The sequence below is a fragment of the Saimiri boliviensis genome, chromosome 2 (genome assembly GCF_048565385.1).
Source record: "Saimiri boliviensis isolate mSaiBol1 chromosome 2, mSaiBol1.pri, whole genome shotgun sequence".
Lineage (NCBI taxonomy): Eukaryota > Metazoa > Chordata > Mammalia > Primates > Cebidae > Saimiri > Saimiri boliviensis.
In genome coordinates, this window is record NC_133450.1 from 1,425,842 (window position 1) to 1,451,001 (window position 25,160).

The following is a 25,160-nucleotide window of genomic DNA, read 5'->3' on the forward strand; positions in this document are numbered from 1 at the left end:
GATCTCACTGGACTTGAACTGCTGGAGTCAAGCAATCCTCCCACCTCAGCCTCCCAAGTAGCTGGGACTAAGTGATTTTGTTTTCTAATATTATTTAGTACATTTAACAACCATGCAACGGGAATCTTAACCAAGTCTCCACTCGTTCATCCACTGTAATCCCAGGGTTTTAGTGGTATTGATAAAGTCTGATGACATCTTATTTTTGATGATATGCTGGCATATAAGTATCAGTGAGCACTCACCATTCCCTAACGATCAAGCCTGTTCACAACTTCTCGAACTGTAGCTATGAAGTTTTCATTGTCTTGGGGATTAGCTAAAATAATACTGTGCAGTCTGTTCATATATGAGTCAATGGTGTCCACTGTAGGTGTCTCTCCACTTCCTGAGGTGAGATAAGAAGAAAGTAAGAAAATCGTCCCTATTCAGTTTTACCATAAAACATGATTTAAAAGAAATAGTGATTCTAATGCGGTCTGCTCCAGAGACGTGCTTTTAATTTGAGAAGAGAGACTTTTAGATCTCAAAGAAATGAAGTCAATCCACGTACTCTAAATAAACAGATGGGCTATATAATATCTGTATAGTATATATGAGTAGCTGCGTGTAACAGAAGGTTACAGACTCTCTCAGCTTTCTGCTATGACTATCCTCAAAATGAAAGTGTACGTAAGAAATATCAGTGTTCGTTTTCTCTTCCTTCCCGTTAAAACAAAAACAAATACAAAGCAAACAAACATACATAAAAGGAAGTACCCTCCTCAAGATTACTTAGTTTCCCGTGTTCTGGATAGCAAATTAAGCTTAAAATAAAGGAAAACAGATACTAAAATATAAATGGACAAACATTTGAATGACCAGAGACACTGAGACACTGGATGACTTTAGCCAATCCTGACGTTCTATTGTATGACCCAGTCTGGAGAAGAACGAACGTATTTTAAATAATTTTCCTCTGGAGATTTCGACCTCTCCAAACGAGTGCAGACATAAGTAGCACCCCACTGCTCACAACACACACACACCCCTGTCACTGGCAGTCCCGAGGCAGGAGGACTTACCCGGCAAGGGCATGCTGGCAAAGCTGCTGGTCAGCACCTGCCGCAGGGTCTCCAGGTGCTGCTGCAAGACCGTGCTGCGGCTCCGCTCCTGGATCACGTCCACCTCCAGCTTCTCCACTGCTGTGCGCATGCTCTCCACGTGCTTTTGCAGCGCTGCATTCCTCTCCTCAAACTCCATGTTGGATTTGCGAAGCTGGCGGAGCTCTGCCTCCCGAGCTGAGGACACACATCCCACAGAACACATGTGGCGCTAGGAGGAGTCTCTGAGGAGTCCCAAGGACTCTTACAGGGAAGTTCTGCTTAGCTGCCTCTGATTTAGCTGCCCCACCTCATCTCCCTATTCTCATTACGGCATTCCAGATAGCAATTTCAGCAGTGAAATGCGTGGCTCCCCAGAGTTATTTTAATTCTTAAAGCTAGTCATATTCCATACATAAGACTGCAACAGTTTCAATTCCCAGTATTTTTTTGTTAGTTTTTGCTTTACAAAATTGTACAATGAGAAGCCTGAGGGGTTTTACAGCGGGATCCTGGGAGACTGGCCAACCACAGCTGTGGGTTCCAATCTTCACTACAGTGGGATCAGAATTGTTCTTATTTTATATTTTGGACTCCCATGTAAGTTTTTGTTTGTATGAAAGGTTCCAGGCTAATGGTCTCAAAACGAATGAATCTGTGATTGCATTTATTTCCTTTGATCTAGAGACCAAAGAAGCTTTGACAACGATGGCCTAGCTTTCCTTCACTGGTCTTTGAGTAGCTACCTTTACCACTGAGTGAAAGGGAGGCAGTTCTTCTTCTAGACTAGTCCTAAGAAGGGATATCACTACCATTGCTTTTAAGCAATGAATTTCTTCTGAGAACGAAATCCCCTGTCAAAAATCTGAGAAACATGGAAAGAAACTTCAGTAATCACCTTTGCTATGGTTCAAGAATTCCTCTGTAAATATAGGGATGTCAAAAACAGACCGTTCCTTCACCTCTGTTTCTTTCTGTGAATCAAGAGGAACAAAACAGTTAATTCTTAATAAAGCTAAATTAAATAATAGTGCCTGAAGACACAACGATCATGTCTCCTTTAAGGAAAGAGTAGGGTGAGCAGGAATCAGTCTAGGTGAGTCTGAGGGAAATGTATTCACCTTTTCACTGGAATCCAACTTTCACAGAGCTTAAGCAGGTGAAGTATTCAGTTCTCTCAGGCGTACAACTACTGTGCAATTAGAAACCTTAAAACAAACTTACACAAATTTCCCTAATGGAGAATCTGAAGCCATTTCTTAGCCTTACTCTTTGAACAGTCAACAGTATACAGTTGTGAAAGTGACTGCAGCGGGAACTGAGAAAGAGTAGTTTTTTCCCCAGTCACTTTTTTTAGTTATGCATGTAAAATGCTCCCTAAGATTACATAATATAAATCTGCAGAGTGGACGATAAGAATTTGAAGCAGAAATCTGCCTGCCATGAAAAATAAATATGATATTCGACTGGTACTTCTATTTACTAATGAGAGGCAGCCTATCTTTGGGGTCTTCTACATTTTCTTTAGACTCGGGAAAAATAAACAAACAAACATACAAGACCAAGAAATCAGAAAAAACAAAACAAAACAAAACAAAAAAAAAAAACAAGCTCTAAAAACTGGAAAGCAAAGGATTATGTGAGATACAAAATAACAAAGCCTAAAATTAATTCACCAGTAAGCCATTAAAAATTAAAAAGCCTCACAGGACCACTGCAAAATATATTCCACAATGATCCTTAAGAATAAAGTCGATAATTCAAGATGCTTTGGCTGTGAATTCTACAATGCATTTGAAGTTGAAAGCATTGTGAGTATTAATTTTAAGTGTCTTGGCATAATGTTCAAAATTTTCCATAACGAAGGTGGTAAAATGGCAGGAAGTAAGAACTGAAGACGCTGCTAGAGAAACCTTAAGAAGAGCCCAAGACCTTTATAACATGAAAAACATGTAAATATAATACCTAGATTTCATTCCTATACAAAAATTGTTTAAAGCTAGATAGAATGTATCTTTCCTACTCTTGTCATCACTGGTTTTCTTTTCTTTTTTGAGACAGAGTCTCTCTGTTGCTGAGGCTGGAGTTCAGTGGTGCAATCTTGGCTCACTGCAACCTCTGCCTCCCAGGTTCAAGCAATTCTCCTGCCTCAGCCTCCTGGGTCATTGGGATTACAGGTGCTCACCAGCATGTCCAGCTAATTTTTTTGTGTTTTTTAGTAGAGACGGGTTTCACCATGTTGGCCAGGCTGGTCTTGAACTCCTGACCTCAGGTGATCCACCTGCCTCGGCCTCCCAAAGTGCTGGGATTACAGGCTTGACCCACCGCACCCGACCTCCACTACTTTTTTAAATCTTTGAACACAAAAATGACTTGGTGCCCAGTAGAAAAGCTAAGCAGTTTACAGCTGAAGAGGGAATTCTGACACCTCAGCGAGCTCCTGTATTCATAATGGTGGCAGCCTAGTAAGGGGGCTAGGCTGTGTGAACCACCTGCCAATGGCAGCTGAGCAAGACACTTAAGATGGACTCTGAAAAACGATGTCATTTCCGAGCACTTAATTTCTACTTTATATTTTTCTTTCTAATGAACGAAAAGTTTCTCAGACCAATTTGAAAATAAACAACAAAACGATCAATTGAAAGTCCCAGGTTTCAACATGCAAAGCTCTACCGCAAGCCAGTTCCCAGGAGATTTCAATGGGAACTAACGTTTGAACAAGAAAGGCTGGTTCCACCCAGCAGGGATCTCAGCCATGTTTCGCAGTGGCTTTCTCTCAAACCTGCTGGCTTCCCATGTGCTGTAACTGTGACTGGGCTGCTGCAGGAAAACAAACCTATGACACATAATCCCAACACGCACAAGGCGTGACAGATCCAACCTAAGTCCACAGGTGGCTTAGCATAAAAGCTTAGGGCATTCTCATCCCATCTTACTCAGTCTCCAGCTTAACTGCAGTTCCAGGAGATCAGTTACCTAGCTATATGTCTCGTCTGCCAGTTAGATGGGTTAGTGGAGATGCTGGGTTCCCATTACCATGGTACAAAGATCCCTCTCCAAGGTCTTGACTCTCTTCAGACTCGTAAATCTTTTCTCTTCTTTGCCAGAGCAGTCCAAACCAAGCTAATTACATAAGGGCAGAGGACAGCATCACATTGGTGCATTAACATACTGCCCCTTGGTACAGATTCTTAGAGTGCAGAACAAGAAACATTAAAGCAATTAAAAGAAACTGTTCTGTCTCTGAAAGGTAACAGAGAAATTTTACCTAATGGAAGAGTGGTAATAAAAACCATCAGCGCTCTTCCATTACTGAGCACGTTTCTCGGCATGGAGAGGATCCTCCTGGGGGCTTGGATGTACTTAAGCTGCTCCAAGGATAGCTCAAGGGATCAAAATCATAAGGATTTGATTACCTCTTCACTGAAAGGGTCTAATTTGTTCAGGCTGAGTGTCATTTTGTCATTTCTCATAAATTAAAGGAGAAACACAAAATTATTGTTTCTATCTTGGTTTTCACATGAGATACAGACACTTTCTTGAGAGTAATACCAGCTAACTCTTGGGTCTAGAGGGCTGGCTTTTCATTTGAGAGGAACAAGAATATTCTGCACTTTCATTTTCCATTTTATATATTGAGTGGAGGTTAAGAGAAAAGAGGCTTTTTTGAACTGAACCGATTTTGCTGTGATCTAGGATCAGGGCCAGAATTTCAAAGGGTGTGATATGTGCTTCTCTCAAGAGCCTTTTACTTTGGGGAACGCTCTTAATATTGTGTACCAGCCTGAAGTGCCCCACTGCTGTCAGAACGGCATTTCTTTAGTGCTAACACGCCCCCTCCAGTACCTGCCTTGGTAACAGTGACTTAGGATCCAAGTTTCATTTAGGAATACAATAGGTTTCTTCACTATACACAAACCAGATAGTTTTTTACTTAACTGGCAACAAATTTTGCTGATATCTTGGGCAACCAGGCCCTTTTTTTACTTTCAACACTGAAGTTTATGCTATGTAGCATCGCACTGTGCTGCCAAGAAAGCCAGACTGTGACAGAGAAGGCCTGGGTTTCCGTCAGTCCTGCCTCCAGTTTAATTCCGTAAGTGATTTTGGGTAATTCTTTCCATTCTACATACTGTTTTAGGCAAGTAACTTTCCTCACTGGCAAAATGAGGTGGTCAGTTGAGAGGATCACTGAGGTCTCAGTGTTTTACTCCTCATAGGACAAGTAAAGGGAAACCAGTATGTATTTCGGATCTTTGGTCTTTGACACTGCCAGGTATTTGCTCTTTTATTAAAAACTTACTCATACCTCTGCTCGAGCGCTTTTACCCACTCTGAGGTCCCCACAAAACCTAGGTCATCTTTAGGCCCTGCTCCAATTACTCCTTTCCATGGGTTCCCCCTGTGGCTGCTTTTCCCCCACAGTGCTTTCTATTTCTCTGAACTCTTATTATACCAAGAAGTTATATGCAAAAAGTTACTGGGTAACAATGTTTAAAAACAGTTCTAAAACTTTCAAATCAGTTCTTTTATATTGCAATTGTTCTAAAATTACCTAATTTAGGAAACATTATCATTCAGTGAAAAATAAAAATTGATAAAGTGAGGGACATTAATTGGGTCAACAATCTTACTAAAGGAGCTTTAGCCTCCTGTGGGCATACACATACACAGATTTACAGAACCTACTGTATAAGAACAACTGCTGGCTCTCCATCTACTTACTCCTTTTTTGGTTTGGCTTAACGTGTCTAATCCTGTAACAGGGAAATACACAGAGACTCACTTCTTTTCAAAAATCATAGAAATTAATATCAAATTACAGAAAGTCATGTCATCATGTATCTCCACTTCTCAAATCATCAGTAGCAGGTTCTGTGATGCAGACTAAATCTACGTCTTCTCTGACTGCAACTATCAAGTTTACCAAAGACAAAAATGCTACATATAGTTTGGCCAGCAAAACTCACAGTGATGAAGTGAGTCAGATCATTGACATCTATTCAGATGACTGATTAGAAAATGTGAGATATAATGTTTCAGATTACTCTCTTAATTCTCTTTGGTAACTGTTTAAGGATAGAGAAGGTATAAAATAGAGGAAAAAAGAAGTATGGAAATTTCATGATATTGATAGCTGGCACACAGACAAAGAGAGAAGTAATTATACAAATGTCTGCTAACATGAAAAGTTTGCAGTATTATGATTTAAAATACAAAGAACATATACAAAGTTTCTCCAGCAAAATAAAACTGTAACATTTTATCCTAATTAGAACATAGAATGTCATATATAATTACACTTATATGGGATTTAGCTGAAGAATAAAATGCAAATATTTACTATCTTCTCACTTTATAATTCATGGATGGTAATAACATTTATTTGACCTGTGAATCTGAGTCTTTTCTCTATGTTTTAAGGTAATCAGCATTTCCTTGATTTAGTAAAAACCAAATACATGTAAAAAATTAATTTTGTTCAAATTCCCAGTTATTTTAGGTCAACTTTGAATAGATTCTTGTACAAAAATAATTATTTACAAAATACCTTCTCCAGGCAAGGGTATCATGCTAGGTGGTATGGGTTTGGATATAAAGACGGAAACTGGACTGTACATGTCGCAGAGATTACAGCCAAAGAGTGTGTGTCCTCGAATTACCTCAAAACCCCTAGGTCAAATCAGCTAAGCATGTTAAGAGAAGTATAGAGAGCCATACGAAGGTTAAGAAGTTGGAGAAAACAAGAAAAGTTTGAAGGAGAAAACAGAATTTGAAATAACACACACCTAAATCCCATACATGCATAGAAGCATAGGCCTAAATCCTATCAATGGGGCTGAACCAAGTGGGAGGAGAGAGGCCAGTATACAAACATGTGCTAGTGAAGTGAGGGAACAGGAAAGGGGTTGTAAGAACTGAGATACTGTCACCTGTGCTCTTCGACACTGTAGTTGAACAGTTCATTTTAACCAAATGCTGGATTCTTTAAATAATAACTTTTGAGAGTCAGATTAAGGTATTTGGTGATGATAAACTATGGTCCAGTTACAGCTTTCAGCTAGCCCTCATTGCTACATGGGGCTGAACCAAGTGGGAGGAGAGACACACAAAGTGTCTGCCATATGCTAAGAACCCCAAGCTAAAGCATCTCATTTAATCTGAGTTATGGGATAGGAAATACTCTGCCATTCATTCAGAAAAAAAATCCAACAGCATTTCAAAAAGCTATATATATATATATATATATATATATATGCACACTATGCAGACAGATGGCTAATTACCTCATGATCATGAGTGGCCTGCCGGGCTGCATCTAAAAATATGAAAGAATAGGAGATTATTAAATTTAAAAAGAAAGCAATAACAAAACCCAAGTGTATGACTGTGCCAAACTACAAAACCTGCTGGTATATGTAGATTCTCATAATATATGATATTTTTCCTTAAGGCTTTATTAATCAGTCAGCCAACAAAAATAAGGGAACCCCATACCTACAGAATAAATAATTAGGCATAAAGAAACAGCAAACACAGTTCTTAACTTTGAGGAGAAATGGTAGAAGAGTGGACGGGAGACACAGACCAAAGACTGCCTGCACAACATCTGTAATGTTAGCAGGCAGATGTCCAAGTATACAAAAGGTGCAATGGCTAAGGGAAAAAAGACTAGCTGTGGATAGTGCGCCAAAGAATGACACATGAATGCCTTAGAAGTGTTAAAGGCAAGTTACTGATATAATTTTGTAGACATACTTGCTTATAGGCAGAGAAATGCCTAAACTGGGAATCAGGAGAAGAAGGGCAGGTAACTCACGGGGATCTTGGAGGACAAGCCAAAATCATTGATGACAGATACAAAAATCCAGTTGAAATTTCTAAATGAGAGCAATGTGATTTTATTTTTATTTATTTATTTTTTGCTAAGTATCACAGAAGACAGCAATGTGATTTAAATAAAATTCCAAGATAATGCTTGTAAGTGAATACTGGATAGTAGAGGGACAACAGAAACGCATCTTTTATAGTTACCACTCTTAACAGCTGACTTTATGACACTCCATCACCCACAACAAACTACAGGTACATTTGGTTCTGGTTCTCATACCTTGCCTATGAGATTTGCCTTTCTGACGGTCCTGGGTTTTCCTGCTGAAGACCTTGTAGGCCTCAGTTTTCTGATACTGCTCCAGTTCCTTCATGTAACGCTCCTTATCTCTGTCTGCTTCATCAAGGTAGCGCTGGGAAAGAAATGCACAATTATTTTCAAGAAAATGAGATCTTATTGAAATAAAATTAAATTACCTATTTGAAGAAAACAGAGGACAATTAGAACATGGACAGAAAAGAGTATAGCGAATATAACTTAAAAAAGAATCAGAAAAACAAGAGTTGTATGAATAGAATATAACCTCTCAATTATAAAAGAAATAGGTCATTATGAGTTTTCAGACTATTTATTGCCTTTTCTAACTTAAAGAAGACAAGTTCTATTGAGATCATTCTTATAAAAAATTCACGAAGATGATTAGAGTTCTTCTTCTAACCCTACAGACAGAACTACATGGCCACTAGAGTCCTCCTGAGATCTGCGTACCACATAGGCACACTTAAGTCTTCCCAGGGGAAGGAATAGAATATTACTTTGTTTCACTGTCTCCAGCCCATTTTGAGGGGATGATGTCATCTATCAATTGGCCCTTTCAGAGCCAGAAGATTGGAACACTGAAGCTGGAAGACATAAAGAACATAAAAAGAATGACCTCATCCTAGGGACCTAAAAATGGCTACTCTGAGAGAACCTGTATCTATATGCTTTGATTGCTTTGTGCTATTAATTATTTAGACAAAGTTCATTGATCTACCAGGATTATTTTGTTCAATGCCTTGCCCTTTTCATTCACCAAAAATAGTATAAGAAAGTATAAAAATACAGCTTCTAAATGAACAGAAAACAGACTCCGAAATTACGTGAAACACCTTGTCCCACATCAGAGCCAGATGTAGGGGATACCCAACTGGCCAAATCTGGTACAGTTTAGGCACCAAAATAATAAAGTACAGTAATAAATTATAAACTAGTAGAAAAAATTCATACTACAATTAATATGATTTATAATAGACATAATACCAATGATTTGTTACCATGCCAATAATAATAGCTAACACAGAAATACAATAAATGGGGGTAGGAGCCAAGTGTGGTGACTCATGCCTGTAATCCCAACACTTTGGAAGGCCGAGGTTGGGAGTTCATGTCCAGCCTGGCCAACATACTGAAACCCCATCTCTACTGAAAATACAAAAATTAGCTGGGCATGGTGGCGTGTGCCTGTAGTCCCATCCACTTGGGAAGCTGAGGCTACAGAATCACTTGATCCTGGGAGGCAGAGGTTACAGTGAGCTGAAATAGCACCACTGAACTGCAGCTTGGGCGACAGAGCAAGACTACGTCTAAAAAAATCAACCAACCAACCAACCAAACAAGCAAATAAATAAATGGGGGTAGAGGTTGGGCATGGTGGCTTTTATCTGTAATCACAGGATATTGGCAGGCTGAGGCAAGAGGAGGATTGCTTGAGCCCAGATGTCTCAGTCTAGCCTGGGCAAAAAATGAGACACTGTCTCTGTAAAACATAAAATAATTAGCCAGGTTCGGTAGAGGTGGGAGGGCTGCTTGAGCCCAGGAGGTCAAGGTTGCCGTAAGCTGAGATCTTGCTTAAGATTAGAATGCTGGAGGCTAACTGGTGAATGTGAAGTGAGTGCTGGAGTTGGAAAAATCATCACGTTGTAACCATAATGATAAAGATTAAAACAGGCAAAAATAATCAATGGATGCTAAATCTAGGGGAAAATGTTGATGTAGAACAGGCTATTTGCATGTCTTAAATTGTCTCCCCCTAGACTACTTATTAATGACAAAAGAATTTAAATAATGTACCAGGTAAGCAAAATTAACATTACCAATGAGAAACAAAAGAACACTGTGTACCTGCACATGTGATATACTGGGTACACACCACTGCCTATGCAACTAATCCTACCAAGAATGCATAACCTTAATCTAATCACAAGGAAACATCTGAAACGTACACAATGAGCAATGTTCTGTTAAAAGTAAAAGAAGTAAGGAAAGCAGAAGGGAACTGTATTTAAAAAAAAAAAAAATCAATGTTATAAAAGACAAAGACTGGAAACATCCCAGTTTAAGCTAAAGGGACTAGACTAGTAAACACAAAACCTAGACTGGAATCTGTACTGAAAGGAAAAAATGTTATAAAGAAATGACATTAGGCCAACATATGGATGACAGATTAAAGTACTGCTAATACAAAATTATGAAATTCATAACTATACTATGGTTACGTAAGAAAATATTCTTAGAAATACACAGTGAAATATTCTGTGGGTAAAGGGCTATAATGTATATAATTTATCCTCACATGACTAAAACAAAATTTTGTGTGTGTCTGGATGCACACATGCATGTGTGTGTGTGTGTGTGTGTGTGTGTATGTGAAAGACTGAGCATGCAAAAGTATAAGAAAGACTCAGCATATTGTAATTGCATATGCAAATGGAGAAATGGAATAAAATGTGTTAACACATAAATCTGGGCAAAGAGTGTTTGGATGTTCCTTGTACTATTTTTATGTTTTTGTAACTTTTTGTCATTTGGAATTATTTCCAAATAAAATATTAAAAAAACAAAAGCAAACACAAAACCTTTGTCTTATGTAACAGTGGTTATCCCACGAGATAACCACTGTTGATTCTGCATTTTTGTTTATATGCTTCTGTATTTTCTGAAAAGAATCTAAATAATGAGCATGCATTTACTAATAAAGCAAAAGAAAAAAGAAGAGAATAACGTAGTATGTACAGCACACTATCCTTTTCTACAGTGACGCCAAAACAATGGACGACATTCACTGCTTTCCGCTAGCTTGCCACCACAAACACAGAGCTTCAAGTTGCAACTTAATCCGATCTCTTTGAAAATTTCTGAATTCAATTAATTCCCAGGAGAGTATTTTTCAATTTGGTCTTAGTGTCTGGAAGCCTTTCAAAAAGTGTAAGTCATAAAAGAGTTTAAGACATAAAATAAATATAGATATCTTTCAGATGCTGGGAATGCTGGGAACTTTTAACCCACAGTAACTCCCACAGTCATGACCATTACTCTGCTTTAATGGTATTCCAACCAGCTCATGGCTATCTTGTCCTTAATTCCCCTCAAAACTCTCTATAACAAATGGATTTATTTCAGTTTGGCAATCAGGTTAGTTTCTGTCCTAGAGGAGAAAGAATTCAAGTCGTTCTTGCTTTATTTTCCATAGTAGGTGAATTTGCCAGAACGCCGGTTAAAAAAATGCATTAAAGCAGTAACATTTTTTTCTTAAAAATCTTATGTGAACTGCAGAAATTGGTCAAGTAACTTTTTCTCATTTAATTCAAGACTTCATTTAACTCAATGGAATACATTTTATTGACAGATTCCTTTATTTCTTAACATTGAACCACTTAAAAAAATCTTATGTGAACTCAGTGTATAAAAAGTGTGCTGCTTTGGTTGAGGGGCGTCCTAGACTCCTTTCCTGCTCACACCTTTCAAGCAAATAGTTTAAGCTAGAGAAAATTGCTATGATGGACCTTGTTATTCTGGTCTCCCAGGCACTGTGACAAAATTGCAGAATCAACTGTCCATCCTCTTTGCTTTTCTTATAGAAGTTATTTCTGAGATATAATGGAAACCAAACAAAAGGTCAGGAATAAGAACAAGTACCTGTTTTTCCTCAGGAGGCAGTTTACTCCATTCATTGCCTAACATCCTTGTGATTTCTGGAAATGGGACTTCAGGTCTCTTTGCTCGAAGCTGTTCTCGACGCTCATTCATGAACCGAACATATCCTGTAAGGGGGGATTTGGGTGCATTGCTGTCTCGAAGAGGTTTCTTCCTCTTTCTTCCTTTGGACCAGCCTCCTCGTTTACTTCTTTGCTACAAAACAAAACAAAATAAAAAACCAAAAACCAAACAACAACCACCTCCCCAAATACCCAACAACAACAAAAATAAACAACAAACCAAACAGGATTAAGAGTTGCAATTTGGCCCTGGATATTCAAAGCTCTCCATATCTGTTGTAGGTGTTATACAAACGACAGCAATGCAGTTTTTGAGCAATTCCAGATGTTTCACTTGCAAACTCTTTTACGTACCACACCACAAAATGTTGTGCTAATGGGCCATTTTTATGCTAATCTCAACGTATGAGCATAAGAGGTGCCATGATCACTCAACTTTGACCTTTCATATGGATATGACTGTCCCACAGACAACTGTCAGGTCCTGATTCCTGTCAGGAGAGTATCCAAATGGGAAATACAACAGCACATGCAGCACTGTGGCAGGGAGGCAGACGTTGTCAGCAGATCAAAGTAAGATGGTGTCATATGCACCATGCAAAGGAAGAGACAAGTTGTAGCAGAGATTAAAAATAACTCACGAAGGGAGTTGCTCATTGATAACTTTCAAAGACTGGTTTATTTACCATAGCAGATAGCATATGGAATATTAAATTAGTATCTAAATCTCAGAAAAATTTCAATAATATATCTGAAATGAAGACTAGGTCTTTGGCTTGACAATCTGTTCCTTTAGATGCATATTTTATTTTATTATTATTTTTTTTGAGACAGAGTTTCACTTGTCACCCAGGCTGGAGTGCAATGGTGCAATCTCAGCTCACTGCAATCTCTGCCTCCCAGGTTCAAGTGATTCTCCTGCATCAGCCTCCCAAGAAGCTGAGATTACAGGCACGCGGCACCACATTCAGCTAATTTTTGTATTTTTAGTAGAGATGGGGTTTTGTCATGTTGGTCAGGCTGGTCTCGAACTCCTGACCTTAGGTGGTCCACTTGCCTCAGCCTCCCAAAGTGCTGGGATTATAGGTGTGAGCCACTGCGCCTGGCCTAGATGTACATTTTGTAGTTGGAGGTCTTTGTATGTTGAGTTACCAGTTAAATCAAAAGACTGAATCATCTCTGAAAAAAACTAAAGAAACGAAAAGGACTGAGGTACACTGATGTCTCACCACAGCCGCCTTCTTGGGCCCTTTCAATAATATTTAAGGTACATCATATTTTACTTTCTAATTTTACAAATACATACAGTCCTATCAGTTAATGTTTTATGGATACAAGAATTCTTATTTCAGTCAAGAGAAAGATAAATAAATAAACAGGGATAAAAACATCTAAATACTAATTGTAGTACTCTACTCCTCCAAATACATATAAAATGTATGATAATTCACCATTGGGCAAATGATGCATTTGGTATTAGTTTAAAAAAAACCAAAACCAAAACCAAAAACAAAAAACCCTAGTTACATTGAAGCTACTGTGGACTGGGCATGGTGGCTCACACTTGTAATCCCAGCACTTTGGAGGGCCAAGGCCGGTGTATCACTTGAGGTCAGGAGTTCGAGACCAGCCGGGCCAACATGGGGAAACCCCATCTCCATTAAAAAATATAAAAACTGCCCTGGGCGTGATGGCATGCACCTATAATCCCAGCTACTTGGGAAGCTGAGGCAAGAGAAAAGCTTGAACCTGGGAGGTGGAGGTTGCAAGTGAGCTGAAATCATGCCACTGCACTCTAGCCTGGGCAGCAGAGTAAGACTCCACCTCAAAAAAAAAAAAAAAAAAAAGTTATTTGGATTTTAAGGTTATTTAAGAAGCTTTAAGCATTCATTACAATCTTTTAAAATGCTATCAGGATAGATGAAAAAATTAGCTGCTTTTTTTTTTTTTTGAGACCAAGTCTTGCTCTGTAGCCCAGGCTAGAGTGCAGTGGTGTGATCTCGGCTCACTGCAACCTCCGCCTCCTAGGTTCAATCGATTCTCTTGCCTCAGCCTCCCAAGTAGCTGGAATTACAGGTGTGTGCCACTACACCCGGCTAATTTTTGTATTTTTTAGTAGAGATGGGGTTTCACCATGTTGGCCAGGCTTGTCTTGAAATCCTGACCTCAGGTGATCTGCCCGCTTCGGCCTCTTAAAGTGTTAGGATTACAGGCATAAACCACATGCCCCGCCAGCTTTTTAAAAATAAGAAACAAGACAAAAATCAATAGTAGTACTCTTTTTGGCTAAAAAAAAAAAAAAATAAGAGTGCTTTAAAACATTGATAATGTAATCAGTTATTTGCAAGAAACACTGAAAGTCCAACCAGGACATGACTGCCCTGGCTCATATACCTTTGTGTGGGGTAGGGAAAGGTACCATGGGAGAGTGGACTTGGTAAGTACTATGAATCCTTTGGGCACAGAGGACTCCATGCAGCAGGACTTGGTAAGCAGAGTGTGGCCTCTCGTTAATTACTTATTAATGGTTAAATAACTCACTCACTCAACAAGTACTTGTTGATCATCTAATATGAGGTAGGTTTAAATTTCTTAGGGAACAGGGAAAAAAAGAGTCTACCTGTCTGTGTCACTAAAATCGTTAATATGGTTCTATATAAAACAAGAAATAGAAAACAGAAAATTTTGCAGGTATCAGCCTAAGAGTGTAAGAAGGTCAGATGATGAGCACCTTGATCAACGTACCTTCCTCGGGACTGCTTCTTCAGAAGTTTCAGAAGATAGAACAGAAGGAGATACTTCAGCTTACCTCATCTTCATGCCTCTGTTCACTGCCTTCTGCTGCATTTGAAGACTCACTCGGAAGCAACTGACCTTGGGAGAGATCCTCCACAAATTCTGGATTGTTGGTGGATGACGTGGCACCACTACTGTATGGAACATCCGGGTGATTTAACCTGAATCAGAAGTATCAACGACACAAAAACTCCGCCTATTTACCAAGGTTCTAGTCAAATTTCCCTGCCAGCAAAAGCACATGCCAGTCCTTGAGTTAATTCTCCCAATAGTCTGTATAAGTGTAAACAATGTCTTCACAGAAGTTACAGAGTGTTTTGAAAAACTGGTTGCAGTGCTTGATTAAACCAGGTCAGTTCCATGAAGACATCTCCTACCAAAAACAACTACAATCTTTTTCCGAAAAGATGATCTCCCCTCAACAGTGCAGTGGTGTGAATTCATGTTTTAGTTCCGAACATGGAATAAAATCTGACTTTTACATGCTACCTTTCATGTATCTCCAAGGTAAAAGGAAAACATTATTAACGAAAAAAGTGAATAGGAATGGGAGTTGTAGAGGCAGTTTGCCAACTATCACAAAAGAGTTCTTAAAGGACGTAAGAAAAATCTCTTAACGGTACATTTCATTGGCTATTTCTTCTTAGATTATAGCATTTACTGACAATCAGGTCATCTAAGAACAATGTTACCAAGTTCAGTAGGTTTAGGTATACATGTTAATAAATCAGACAGATGTACTTATTTCCTGCTCCCACTATGTTCCAGGTGAGTTAGCACACGAGATCTCACCCTTCTGAAGAGTGAACACAGGAAGGTACAGATGATGGTAGGGTCTTAAACGGACTTACCTTATTACATGTGGACAAAGGAATAGAAGGAAAGGTAGCAGCGTGTGCTAGTGTTTTTGTTTTTGCTTTTTGACTGGGGGAGGAGTTGGAAAGACAAGAGTGGCGGAAAGATGGGTAACAGAGTAATATTTAGTCATTATTCTGAAAGAATACACACCCCATAGTGTTACAGGGAATAATCACAATGCGACATAAATACTAAAATAAAGGCTTGTAAAAAGTAGCATAGAAGTATGGCAGAAAGTATGAACTGCAACAGATTAAGTGAGAGACAAAGGCAGGCAGGAGTCGGAGCAGAAGAGAAGCTAAGAGATACTTAAGAGACAGAATGGCTAGGTTTGGTGCCTCATACCTATAATCCCAGCACTTTGGGAGGTCAAGGCGGGTGAATCACTTGAGTTCAGGAGTTCCAGACCAGCCTGGCCATCATGGTGAAACCCCGTCTCTACTAAAAATAAAAAAATTAGCTGGGCATGACGGCATGTGCCTGAGGTCCCAGCTACTCGGGAGGCTGAGGCAGAATCGCTTGAACCTGGGAGGTGGAGGATGCAGTGAATGGAGATCATACCACTGCACTCCAGCCTGGGTGACAGAGTGAGACTCTGTCTCAAAAAAAAAAAAAAAAAAAAAAAAAAAAAAAAAAAAAGAGGTAGAATAGAGAGAACTGAATGACTGACTGACTGACAGTAAATAGTGAGGGAAAAGAAGAGTGAAAGGTAATTCTGAGGCTTCCACTTGATGGTTATGTACTCAATATTAACCAAGGCAAGAACAGGGTGTGTGTGTGCAGGGGGGTGTGTGTGAGGACAGACAGGAAAGAAAATGGTGAATTTGAAACACCTGTAGCATAATTAAGTAGAAATGTCCCATAGACAACTGGAAACGTGTTCCAGGAGAACAGAAGTGGAACAAAAGGGTATAAAGATGGAAATAATGGGCAGTGCCAGATACTCTCCAGAAAGGCAGTGAGAAGAAGGAAAAGTCAGGATAGAACTCACTGAAGCAATATCATTACAGGAGTAAGGCAGAGAAACTACGAAAGGAGATTGAGAAGCCATTAAGAGACCTGGAGAGAAGACTATTGCAGAGGCCAAGGCAGGAAGGCTTTTGAGAAGGGTGGTAGCTAATCAAGTAAAAATTTGCAGATCTTAAATAAGATTGGCCAAAAAGCATCTGCTAAATTTGAAGACCTGAAGGTCACTGGTAATTTTAGGAAGTATACTTTTAGTGGAATTAGGAAAATAAATCATAGAGTATAGTGAACTGAGAAATAGATGAAAACAGGAAGCAGACTGCCCTGGGATTGAAAGAAATTATACTTTTCTGACCCTTTCTAGGAAACATAATAGATAATTTTAGCGGGAGGTTCCTACATTTTTGAGGTCCTGAAAAAGTAAGTAAAAGAAGCTATGAAATCAATGCCAATCATTTTCTCTGAAAAGAGATACCATCGAGATCCAGTGTGATCTCTGCAGTGCTGTTTTCTAAGTGTTTCAATCATTCTGGGTGTGTTAGGCAACTTGTTCTTTCACTGTCATTCTCATTTCAACTGTGCCATCAGTTTTTAAGTTATTAATTCTTGTACATTCTCATTTCAGTAAAATAAGAGAACTAGGTGTGGGAAAGAGTAGCAATCCTATGAATCCCTGACTTAAGTGGAGAGGAATCACTTGGGAATTCACAATCCCATGAATCCCTGACTTAAGTGGACAGGAATGGCCAAAAGCATCACATGCCTTCTTGATGACAAGTTGGATGAAGACTAGAAGAAAAAAGGAGATCTGTTGTTACCATGAATAAACTATCCATGTTCCTAGCTAAAGACAACAACTCTTCTATTTGCACCCTTGATCTCACACCCTCTTGTCTACTCAGGGGCAGATTTTCAGCAATTCTGGCCTTCCTGGCAACGCCAATTCTTTTCTATCCATAGGATCAGCCTAATCAGCATATATGTATGGTATTAATTCTCTTAACACAAAACTAAATGAAAAGAAAAAATACTCAATCCCATTTCCAGTTAAGGTCCCAATTTTTCTCCTTTTCTTTACAGCAAAACCCCTGGAAAGAACTTGTTTATACGTATTGACTTCAATTTCTCTCCTCGCTTAAACCCCACTTCAAAGGAGATATGTGCTTATAAGTCTTGTCAAAGCCACCAATGACCCCCATGCTAAATCCAGTGTCTTCTCAGCCACCATTTTACCTGATGTATCAGAAGTACCTGATACAGTTGATCTTCTTCTCTCCCTTGAAATACCTTTTTTTTTTTCTTTCTCTCATTTGGGTTCCAGGACTCCTTACTCCTCTGGATTTTCTGCTACCTTTCTAGCAACTCATTTTAGACTCTGTTGACCCTTCCTATTCTGTCCGCCTTTTTTTTTTTTTTGGGACAGGAGTCTTGCTCTGTCGCCCAAGCTGGAGTGCAGTGGCACGATCACAGCTGACTGCAACCTCCATCTTCTGGGTTCAAGTGATTCTCTTGTTTCAGCCTCCTGAGTCGTTGGGATTATAGGTGCATGCCACCATACCTGGCTGATTTTTGTATTTTTCTTAGAGATGGGATTTCACCCTGTTGGCCAGGCTGGTCTTGAACTCCTGACCTCAGGTGATCCACCCACCTCAGCCTCCTAAAGTGCTGGGATTACAGGTGTGAGCCACTGCACCTGGCCTCTATCTGACTTTTAAATGCTGGTGTATCCCAGAGCTCAGGATTTAGAGCTCTTCTTTCTTCCATCTGTAGAGTGCTCATTTCTTTGGTGATCTCATTCAGTGTCATGGCTTCAAAGGTCACTTATGCTGGTAAGTCCCAACTTTCTCTGTCTAGCCTAAACTTCTCCTAATAGCAGGACCTGATATCAAACTGCCTATTTGACATCTCCACTTAGATATCTAATAAGCATCTCTAATTTAAAATTTCCCAAACTGAGCTCCTACAATGCCCCCCCCCCACACTTGTTTGGTTTTCCCCATCTAAGCTAATGGCAACTCCACCCCTCCAGTTGCTTAGGCCAAACCTCGGAGTAGTCTTTGACTGCTTTTTTTCTCCCTTCTCACATTGCTCACCTGGTCTTTCAGGCAAATCATGTTTGGTATACCTTCAAAATATATCTAAATTCTATATTTCTCACTACCCCTCATTCCCATTATCTTTAAAACACAGTCCAATGAGGTTTTTATCCTTACTATTCCACCAAAAACATCTTGTGAAAGTCACCAGATAGTGGTTCTTCAGGCCATCATCTGTCTCCTGAATTATTTTAAGAGCCTCCTAACTGGTGTCCTTGTTCCAGCCCCAGCTCCCTTCACTCCATCCTCATTACAACAGAGGGAGCTTATTAAACAGTTAAGTCAGATCATATCATTTTGCTTGAAATCCTCCAATGCTTTCCCACTTCATTCAGAGTAAAAGTTAAAGGGTTTATTTTGATCTGTAAATAATATTTTGAACCCTATGATCTCATCTCTTCTTACCCAAAGTATGGGCCTCATATCAGCAGAACTGGTATTCTCTGAGAGCTTGTTAGAAATGTAGAATCTCGCCGGGTGCGGTGGCTCAAGCCTGTAATCCCAGCACTTTGGGAGGCCAAGGCGGGTGGAGCACGAGGTCAAGAGATTGAGACCATCCTAGTCAACATGGTGAAACCCCGTCTCTACTAAAAATACAAAAATTAGCTGGGCATGGTGGCGCGTGCCTGCAGTCCCAGCTACTCAGGAGGGTGAGGCAGGAGAATTGCCTGAACCCAGGAGGCGGAGGTTGCGGTGAGCCGAGATCGCGCCATTGCACTCCAGCCTGGGTAACAAGAGCTTTATATCTAATGCCTGGAACAATGGCACACAGTAGACACTAAGAAAGTTTTTATTTAATGAATAAGTAACTAAGCAGCCTTTAAAATAGTCTTGGAGAACATTTTCATCGGAGTAGTGAGGTCAAAAGGCAGATATTAATGAGGTGAGAAATAAATGTGAGGGAACGAAACAGAATTATGAAGTATAGTCTCTTTTTTAAAGAGCCCTAAAGAATATTAAAATAATTCATCTTAGGGATTAGCTAGCACTTCAATCTATTAGTGAACACATTTTCTCTTTGGTAAATATTTTCTAAATATCTAGAAAAGATAAAAATCCAAGTGGAACAGAGATTTTTCAAGAAAAGAGGTGGACTACTGTTATTAACCTTTTTCTATATTTCTTTACATATTTGTCCAAAGATTCCATGGAAGGACAAGGGGGTGGAGTGGGAAAAGGAACAGAAGTCAGCTAAAGTTCCTAAGCATCTGGAATAAAAAACCATATTAAAAAACTGTGATCTTTAGGAAAAAACTATTTTAATATCTGTGGCAATTTGAACAGAAAATGCATTTGTTTTTTTAGAGCTAGCTTTATGGCAGGTATTTCTTTCCTTAATGGTGACTATATAATTTCCTTAACTGGAGTCACCAACGTTTGCTAGTACCAGTTCAGAAAACCCAGAGCACTGCACAAGATAACTGAATACAGATTACAAAGTGGTTTAGGACGGCTGTCACTCTCTTCACAAAGTGAAACAAATGCACCCTCCATTCTTATGATATCAAACTGCCTCTTTACGACCTCTCTTTGGTTGGAAGCTTTGTTCTGATGCCTATGGAGCGCTCCAGTGTCCCAAAACATGTGCTTACCCAGTGGTAGCCAGATCATTACTCTCCTTGGAGCCATCTTCATCTGCAAAAAGGGGTGGGAGAGTGGAACTCGTCATCAAGTTTTCCATCCCTCTGAAAGGAAGAGAGAATTTAAAAACAAAATTAATGGCTTAATTACTTCCAGTTCAAGTTCCACTAATTTAGGAGCCAGTCTTCCTGAACTTTATTATTTAAGCAACAGAATAGAAACTGACCTACATATTTATTATCTTGACTTGGACACATCAATTTAAACTGTATGGTGAATGGGCCTTTTAACCTTGATCTTATCAACTGACCAGACTGAAAACAAGTTAGGTTTTAACAACTGGGATGTGGTTTGGAAAATTCCTTTTTATTTATCCAGAGTATCTTCAAAAGCATTCTTCATTTCCTGTAGAAATTGTTAAGCAGAGTAACTCAGAAGCATTGCCACTCTGAGCAAGTTATTTAACCTCTCTGAGCTACAATTTCACCATCTTAGACAAAGACAAAATTGCTGACTTAACCCAAAGGGTTATTGTGAGGGATTAAAATGAAAGTGCTTCATAAACAGAGAAAGGCTAAGGTACTAAGTGCACTGAGTATTACATAAAGAAAGGTATTGTTATTACAACATTGCCAGTTCTCAGTCCCAGATGAATCATCTGTAGATTAAATGATGGCAAATTGAGCCCTCCAAAAGGAAATATGCAAAGGAAGTACGGGGTAGAAGGCATGCTGATGTGGTCCTGAGTCAAAGAAACCACGCTTCCAGGTCAGAAATATGCTCCACATACCATCATAACCAAAAGCTGAAATAGCATGCACCTGAGTACAGGAAACAGCTAAGCTTAATTGAAGAAAACAAACAAATCACAAGAACTCAAGTTATCAGACTGAAAGGATAAAAGGACAAAGTGACAAAGAGAATAATTTCATTTAGCGTATCACTATGAAAAACAATTTTTGCCTTTCAAGGCTTACCACCAAGGGCATCACCCCATAGAGCTAAAAGCAGCAGCTTTCCATTCATCAAGAAAGGGATATTCAAACAAAACATTCGGTAGTGACCCCAAACATCAGCCATTTATGTAGAACTGCAAAGCACTCAAGAAAAAGAGTGCCTCAATCAATCAACTGGGAGAATTGAGGAGCAAATTATGAGAATTCACTTAGGAGCTTCCTCAGCGGTTATTTCAGGTGTTGCTGCTAAGGAGACCTAGTGAAACAGCAAGTAGAAGGAAAGCACAGCAGCAAACCGGAGCCGGGATCATCCCAGAGGTGGAGATATGAAGAAGATGCCAACCACACGAACACCGCATTCTCTATGTTCAATGGAATGCTTCATTTCCAAAAGATAACGCTGATGTTTTATTCCTTATTCTTACTTATTCTCACTTCTAAGTTTGTTATTTAGCAGGCCAAGTTCCATAAACAGCTTGATGGAAAAAACATCTCTGTACATACATTACCCAGTACAGTGGGTAAAGCATGCAAGGTAGAGAGGAACTTCTCACTTAACCAGAGTAAGCACTTTATTCTACTGCAGGAATGCTTATTACCTCTTTTCAGTTCCTTCAACGTAAGGTGTTTACAAGTGGAGGAGCTCTAATAAATACCACAAAATTCCATTCTATATGTTTTACTGAATAACCCTGACTCAAGTGTACTTAAGTTTTAATTCACATTATATAAAGACCAGATTAGTCTGGGCTTTCAGGGCTACTAACATCGCCTCACACCATTGCCCATGTTCATTTCACCAAAAGAAAACTATAATGCCTGTTAGATACCATACAGACTAACCACAGTGAGCAAACATTAAAATGGCCAGGTATATACCTAAAGGAACTCACTTGACTGGCTTATTATTATTTTTTGAGACAGAGTTTCGCTCTGTTGCTCATGCCTCCTGGGTTCAGGTGATTCTTGTGCCTCAGTCTCCCGCGTAGCTGGGATTGCAGGTACATGCCACCATGCCCAGCTAATTTTTGTATTTTTAGCACAGACAGGGTTTCACTATATTGGCCAGGTTGGTCTTGAACACCTAGCCTCAAGTGATCCGCCCACTTCAGCCTCCCAAAGTGCTAGGATTACAGGCGTGAGCCACCCTGCTCAGCCCTGACTGGCTTCTTTCTAAAAGTACCCCTAAAAGTCAACTGGCTTCTTTTTAAAAGTATCCCTAAAAGTCAATTTCCTTTCAAGAACCTTGAGATTCAGCATATAAAGCTCTTGGTATGCTCCCATGCCTCAAAAGAAGATATATTATCTGGTGAGGGACAAATGAAGTGTCTTTTCATTCACTATGCCAACATGACCCTGTTAAGAGTGTCTTCCAGATATCTTTAGTCATTTCTGAAATGTGGGGAGGCAGCTGGATAACATAACCTTAACAACATATAAACAGATCATATAAACAAAGGAAGTTCAGAGAACACACATTTTTCCCTTTTTATTTCCCCTCTCTTAAGTTTGTTGTACTCAAACCCATATGGTTTCAGACATATTTTCTCAGACTTGAGTAGTCAGGTCCCTAAGAAATGAGTAATAAAGTGGGTGGAAGGTTAAGGAGCCAAGATCAACAAAAGAAGGAAATGAAGAAAAGTGCAGTGAAACCCAAAGGCCTCTAAACTAGTCCAGTAAGGTGGAAAATACAATGATTCCCAAGAATATGTCTGGGATACTGCAAGAATGTGTTTCATGTGATCCACGAGGGAGTGATTCAAATGGAACCATGGCTACCAAGCAAGCCACTGATTGCCAAAAGCCTTTCACATGCAGCGTCCCTGCCCAGTGATGTTCCAGCCTGGGAGGCACACCGAACTTTGAAATTTTATGCAAAGCACTTAAGAAATGTAATGAATGCTGCTCTAGAAGGGGAAAGAAGAGAAATTTCTACAAAGGGAAACCAATATGCAAGTTGGGCTCTTCCCTGCACTTTATATAAACGGGTCTATCATGCAGATGTTTCCTAGCAGAGGGGATTTATCCAGTGAAGGCTTCTACCAGGAAGCCTCACAAAAATGGCATTACTTTGCCACTTACACTTTGAACCAGGGTCTGAACCTGAGCTTTGGAAATCCCAAAATTCCCTCTGACACTAACCACTCACTGAAAAAAACTGATACATAAAAGAGTGCCAATTTAAAATATTTTAACGATGATTATAAAGGTTATCATGAGAATTATATTAAGCATACTAGGTACTTATTGACCAGTGAACACATTCTCTCTCTGTAGTCCTCTAGTAGACCAGATCATAATCAGAACATTGCTATGGTCATTATATGGCCAGAACGAAGGAAATTAACTTAAGAAATGTTCTCACGTAAGATTGTCCTAGTAATCTTTCTTAATAATAGGGATGATCACACCAATATGACTATGTTATTCCAAACGTGGTGGGCAGTGCTGGAGGCTTATCTGTACTTCTGGTTTCTGGGGTTGGCTCCTTTCAAGTGCCCTTTCTTACTTTACATATGCTGACCTGACTGCCCCAGGCCCTTTCACAGAGACGTGGCATATTCCTTCCCCGCCACACCCTCCTCCAACCACATAACTCAGAATTGAGAGGTGGGATTCTGCCCATCTCATTTTCCATATGACAGCCTTTATGCAAAACCCTTGGTTCCTTTAAAATGTCAGGTTGCTTGGTTATATCAACCTCATACCCAAAAATCTCTTACCACCATCTCCTGTCATTTCAGCTCTCTTAATTATGCCTATTACAACTGACCTTTAACCATACAAACCTCTATTCATTGACCCTTGATTTTCCCTTCTCTGTCCAGCTTAGATTCCATGGCTACATTGCAAAGAATCTTTTGCCAACACTCCATTCCCTTGCACTACAACTTTCTATACACCAGAAGTAGATCAACTCTGAGTTTTGGCTCAAGATGGTGGAGGAAAAAAATAACAAAGAGTATTACTATAAACGTATGGTATCCAATCACAACTGGGCCCTCAAAGCTCTCAGTAGTCACTTGACATGTTCTTAGGGTATTTCAACCAAACTCACCCAAACCCTCCAACTCAGTCAGCAACCTCTTCTCACATTCCTCAACCCCAACTCACACCGAAAAGCATACTAAGTTGCTTTTTTTTTGAAGATATAATTGATATACCATGAAGTTCACCCCTTTACTGCATACAACTCAGTGGTTTTAAATATATTTACAAGGTTGTGCCACCAACGCCATAATCAATTTTAGAACATTTTCATCACCCTAAAAAGAAACACAATATCCTTTAGCAGACAATCCTCACTCTCCCTTCCTCCTAGCCCTCCTAACCCTGGGCAACCACTAATCTACTTTCTGGTGGTGGTGGTGGTGGTGGTTTTTTTTTTTTTTTTTTTTGAGACAGAGTTTTGCTCTTGTTACCCAGGCTGGAGTGCAACGGCGCAATCTCGGCTCACCGCAACCTCCACCTCCTGGGTTCAAGCAATTCTCCTGCCTCAGCCTCCTGAGTAGCTGGGATTAAGGCACGTGCCACCATGCCCAGCTAATTTTTTTTGTATTTTAGTAGAGACGGGGTCTCACCATGTTGACCAGGATGGTCTTGATCTCTTGACCTCGTGATCCATCCTCCTCGGCCTCCCAAAGTGCTGGGATTACAGGTTTGAGCCACCGTGCCCAGCCGGTTTTTTTTTTTTTTTTTTTTTTTTTTAAGAGATGGGGTCCTGCTCTGTGACCCAGGCTGGTGTGCAGTGGCACAATCATAGCTCACTGCAGTCTCAAACTGCTTGGCTCAAGTGATTGCTCTGCCTCACTCCTGAGTAGCTAGGACCACAGGCTTGTGCCACCACACCTGGCTAATTTTTAAATTTCCTTCTAGAGATAGGGTTTCACTATGTTGCCCAGGCTGTCTTGAACTCCTGGACCCAAGCAATCCTTCCGTCTCAGCCTCCCAAAGTG

At 39.7% G+C, this 25,160-nt stretch overlaps 1 protein-coding gene across 2 annotated transcripts in view; it reads right to left on the reverse strand.

Moving 5' to 3' along the window:
• The window catches only part of HMG20A (high mobility group 20A), a 71,695-nt gene that overhangs the window by 4,223 nt on the left and 42,312 nt on the right, over positions 1-25,160 (reverse strand). For both annotated transcript variants that reach the window (XM_010330831.3, XM_074392617.1), the window contains 8 exons: positions 20,260-20,352; positions 14,761-14,908; positions 11,872-12,084; positions 8,194-8,326; positions 7,370-7,401; positions 1,981-2,056; positions 1,065-1,280; positions 246-388 (listed from right to left, as the gene is read on the reverse strand). In XM_010330831.3, the coding sequence (XP_010329133.1) occupies positions 252-388; positions 1,065-1,280; positions 1,981-2,056; positions 7,370-7,401; positions 8,194-8,326; positions 11,872-12,084; positions 14,761-14,908; positions 20,260-20,348 (1,044 nt within the window). In that variant the 5' untranslated portion in view covers positions 20,349-20,352 and the 3' untranslated portion in view covers positions 246-251. The remainder of the gene's footprint in view (positions 1-245; positions 389-1,064; positions 1,281-1,980; positions 2,057-7,369; positions 7,402-8,193; positions 8,327-11,871; positions 12,085-14,760; positions 14,909-20,259; positions 20,353-25,160) is intronic.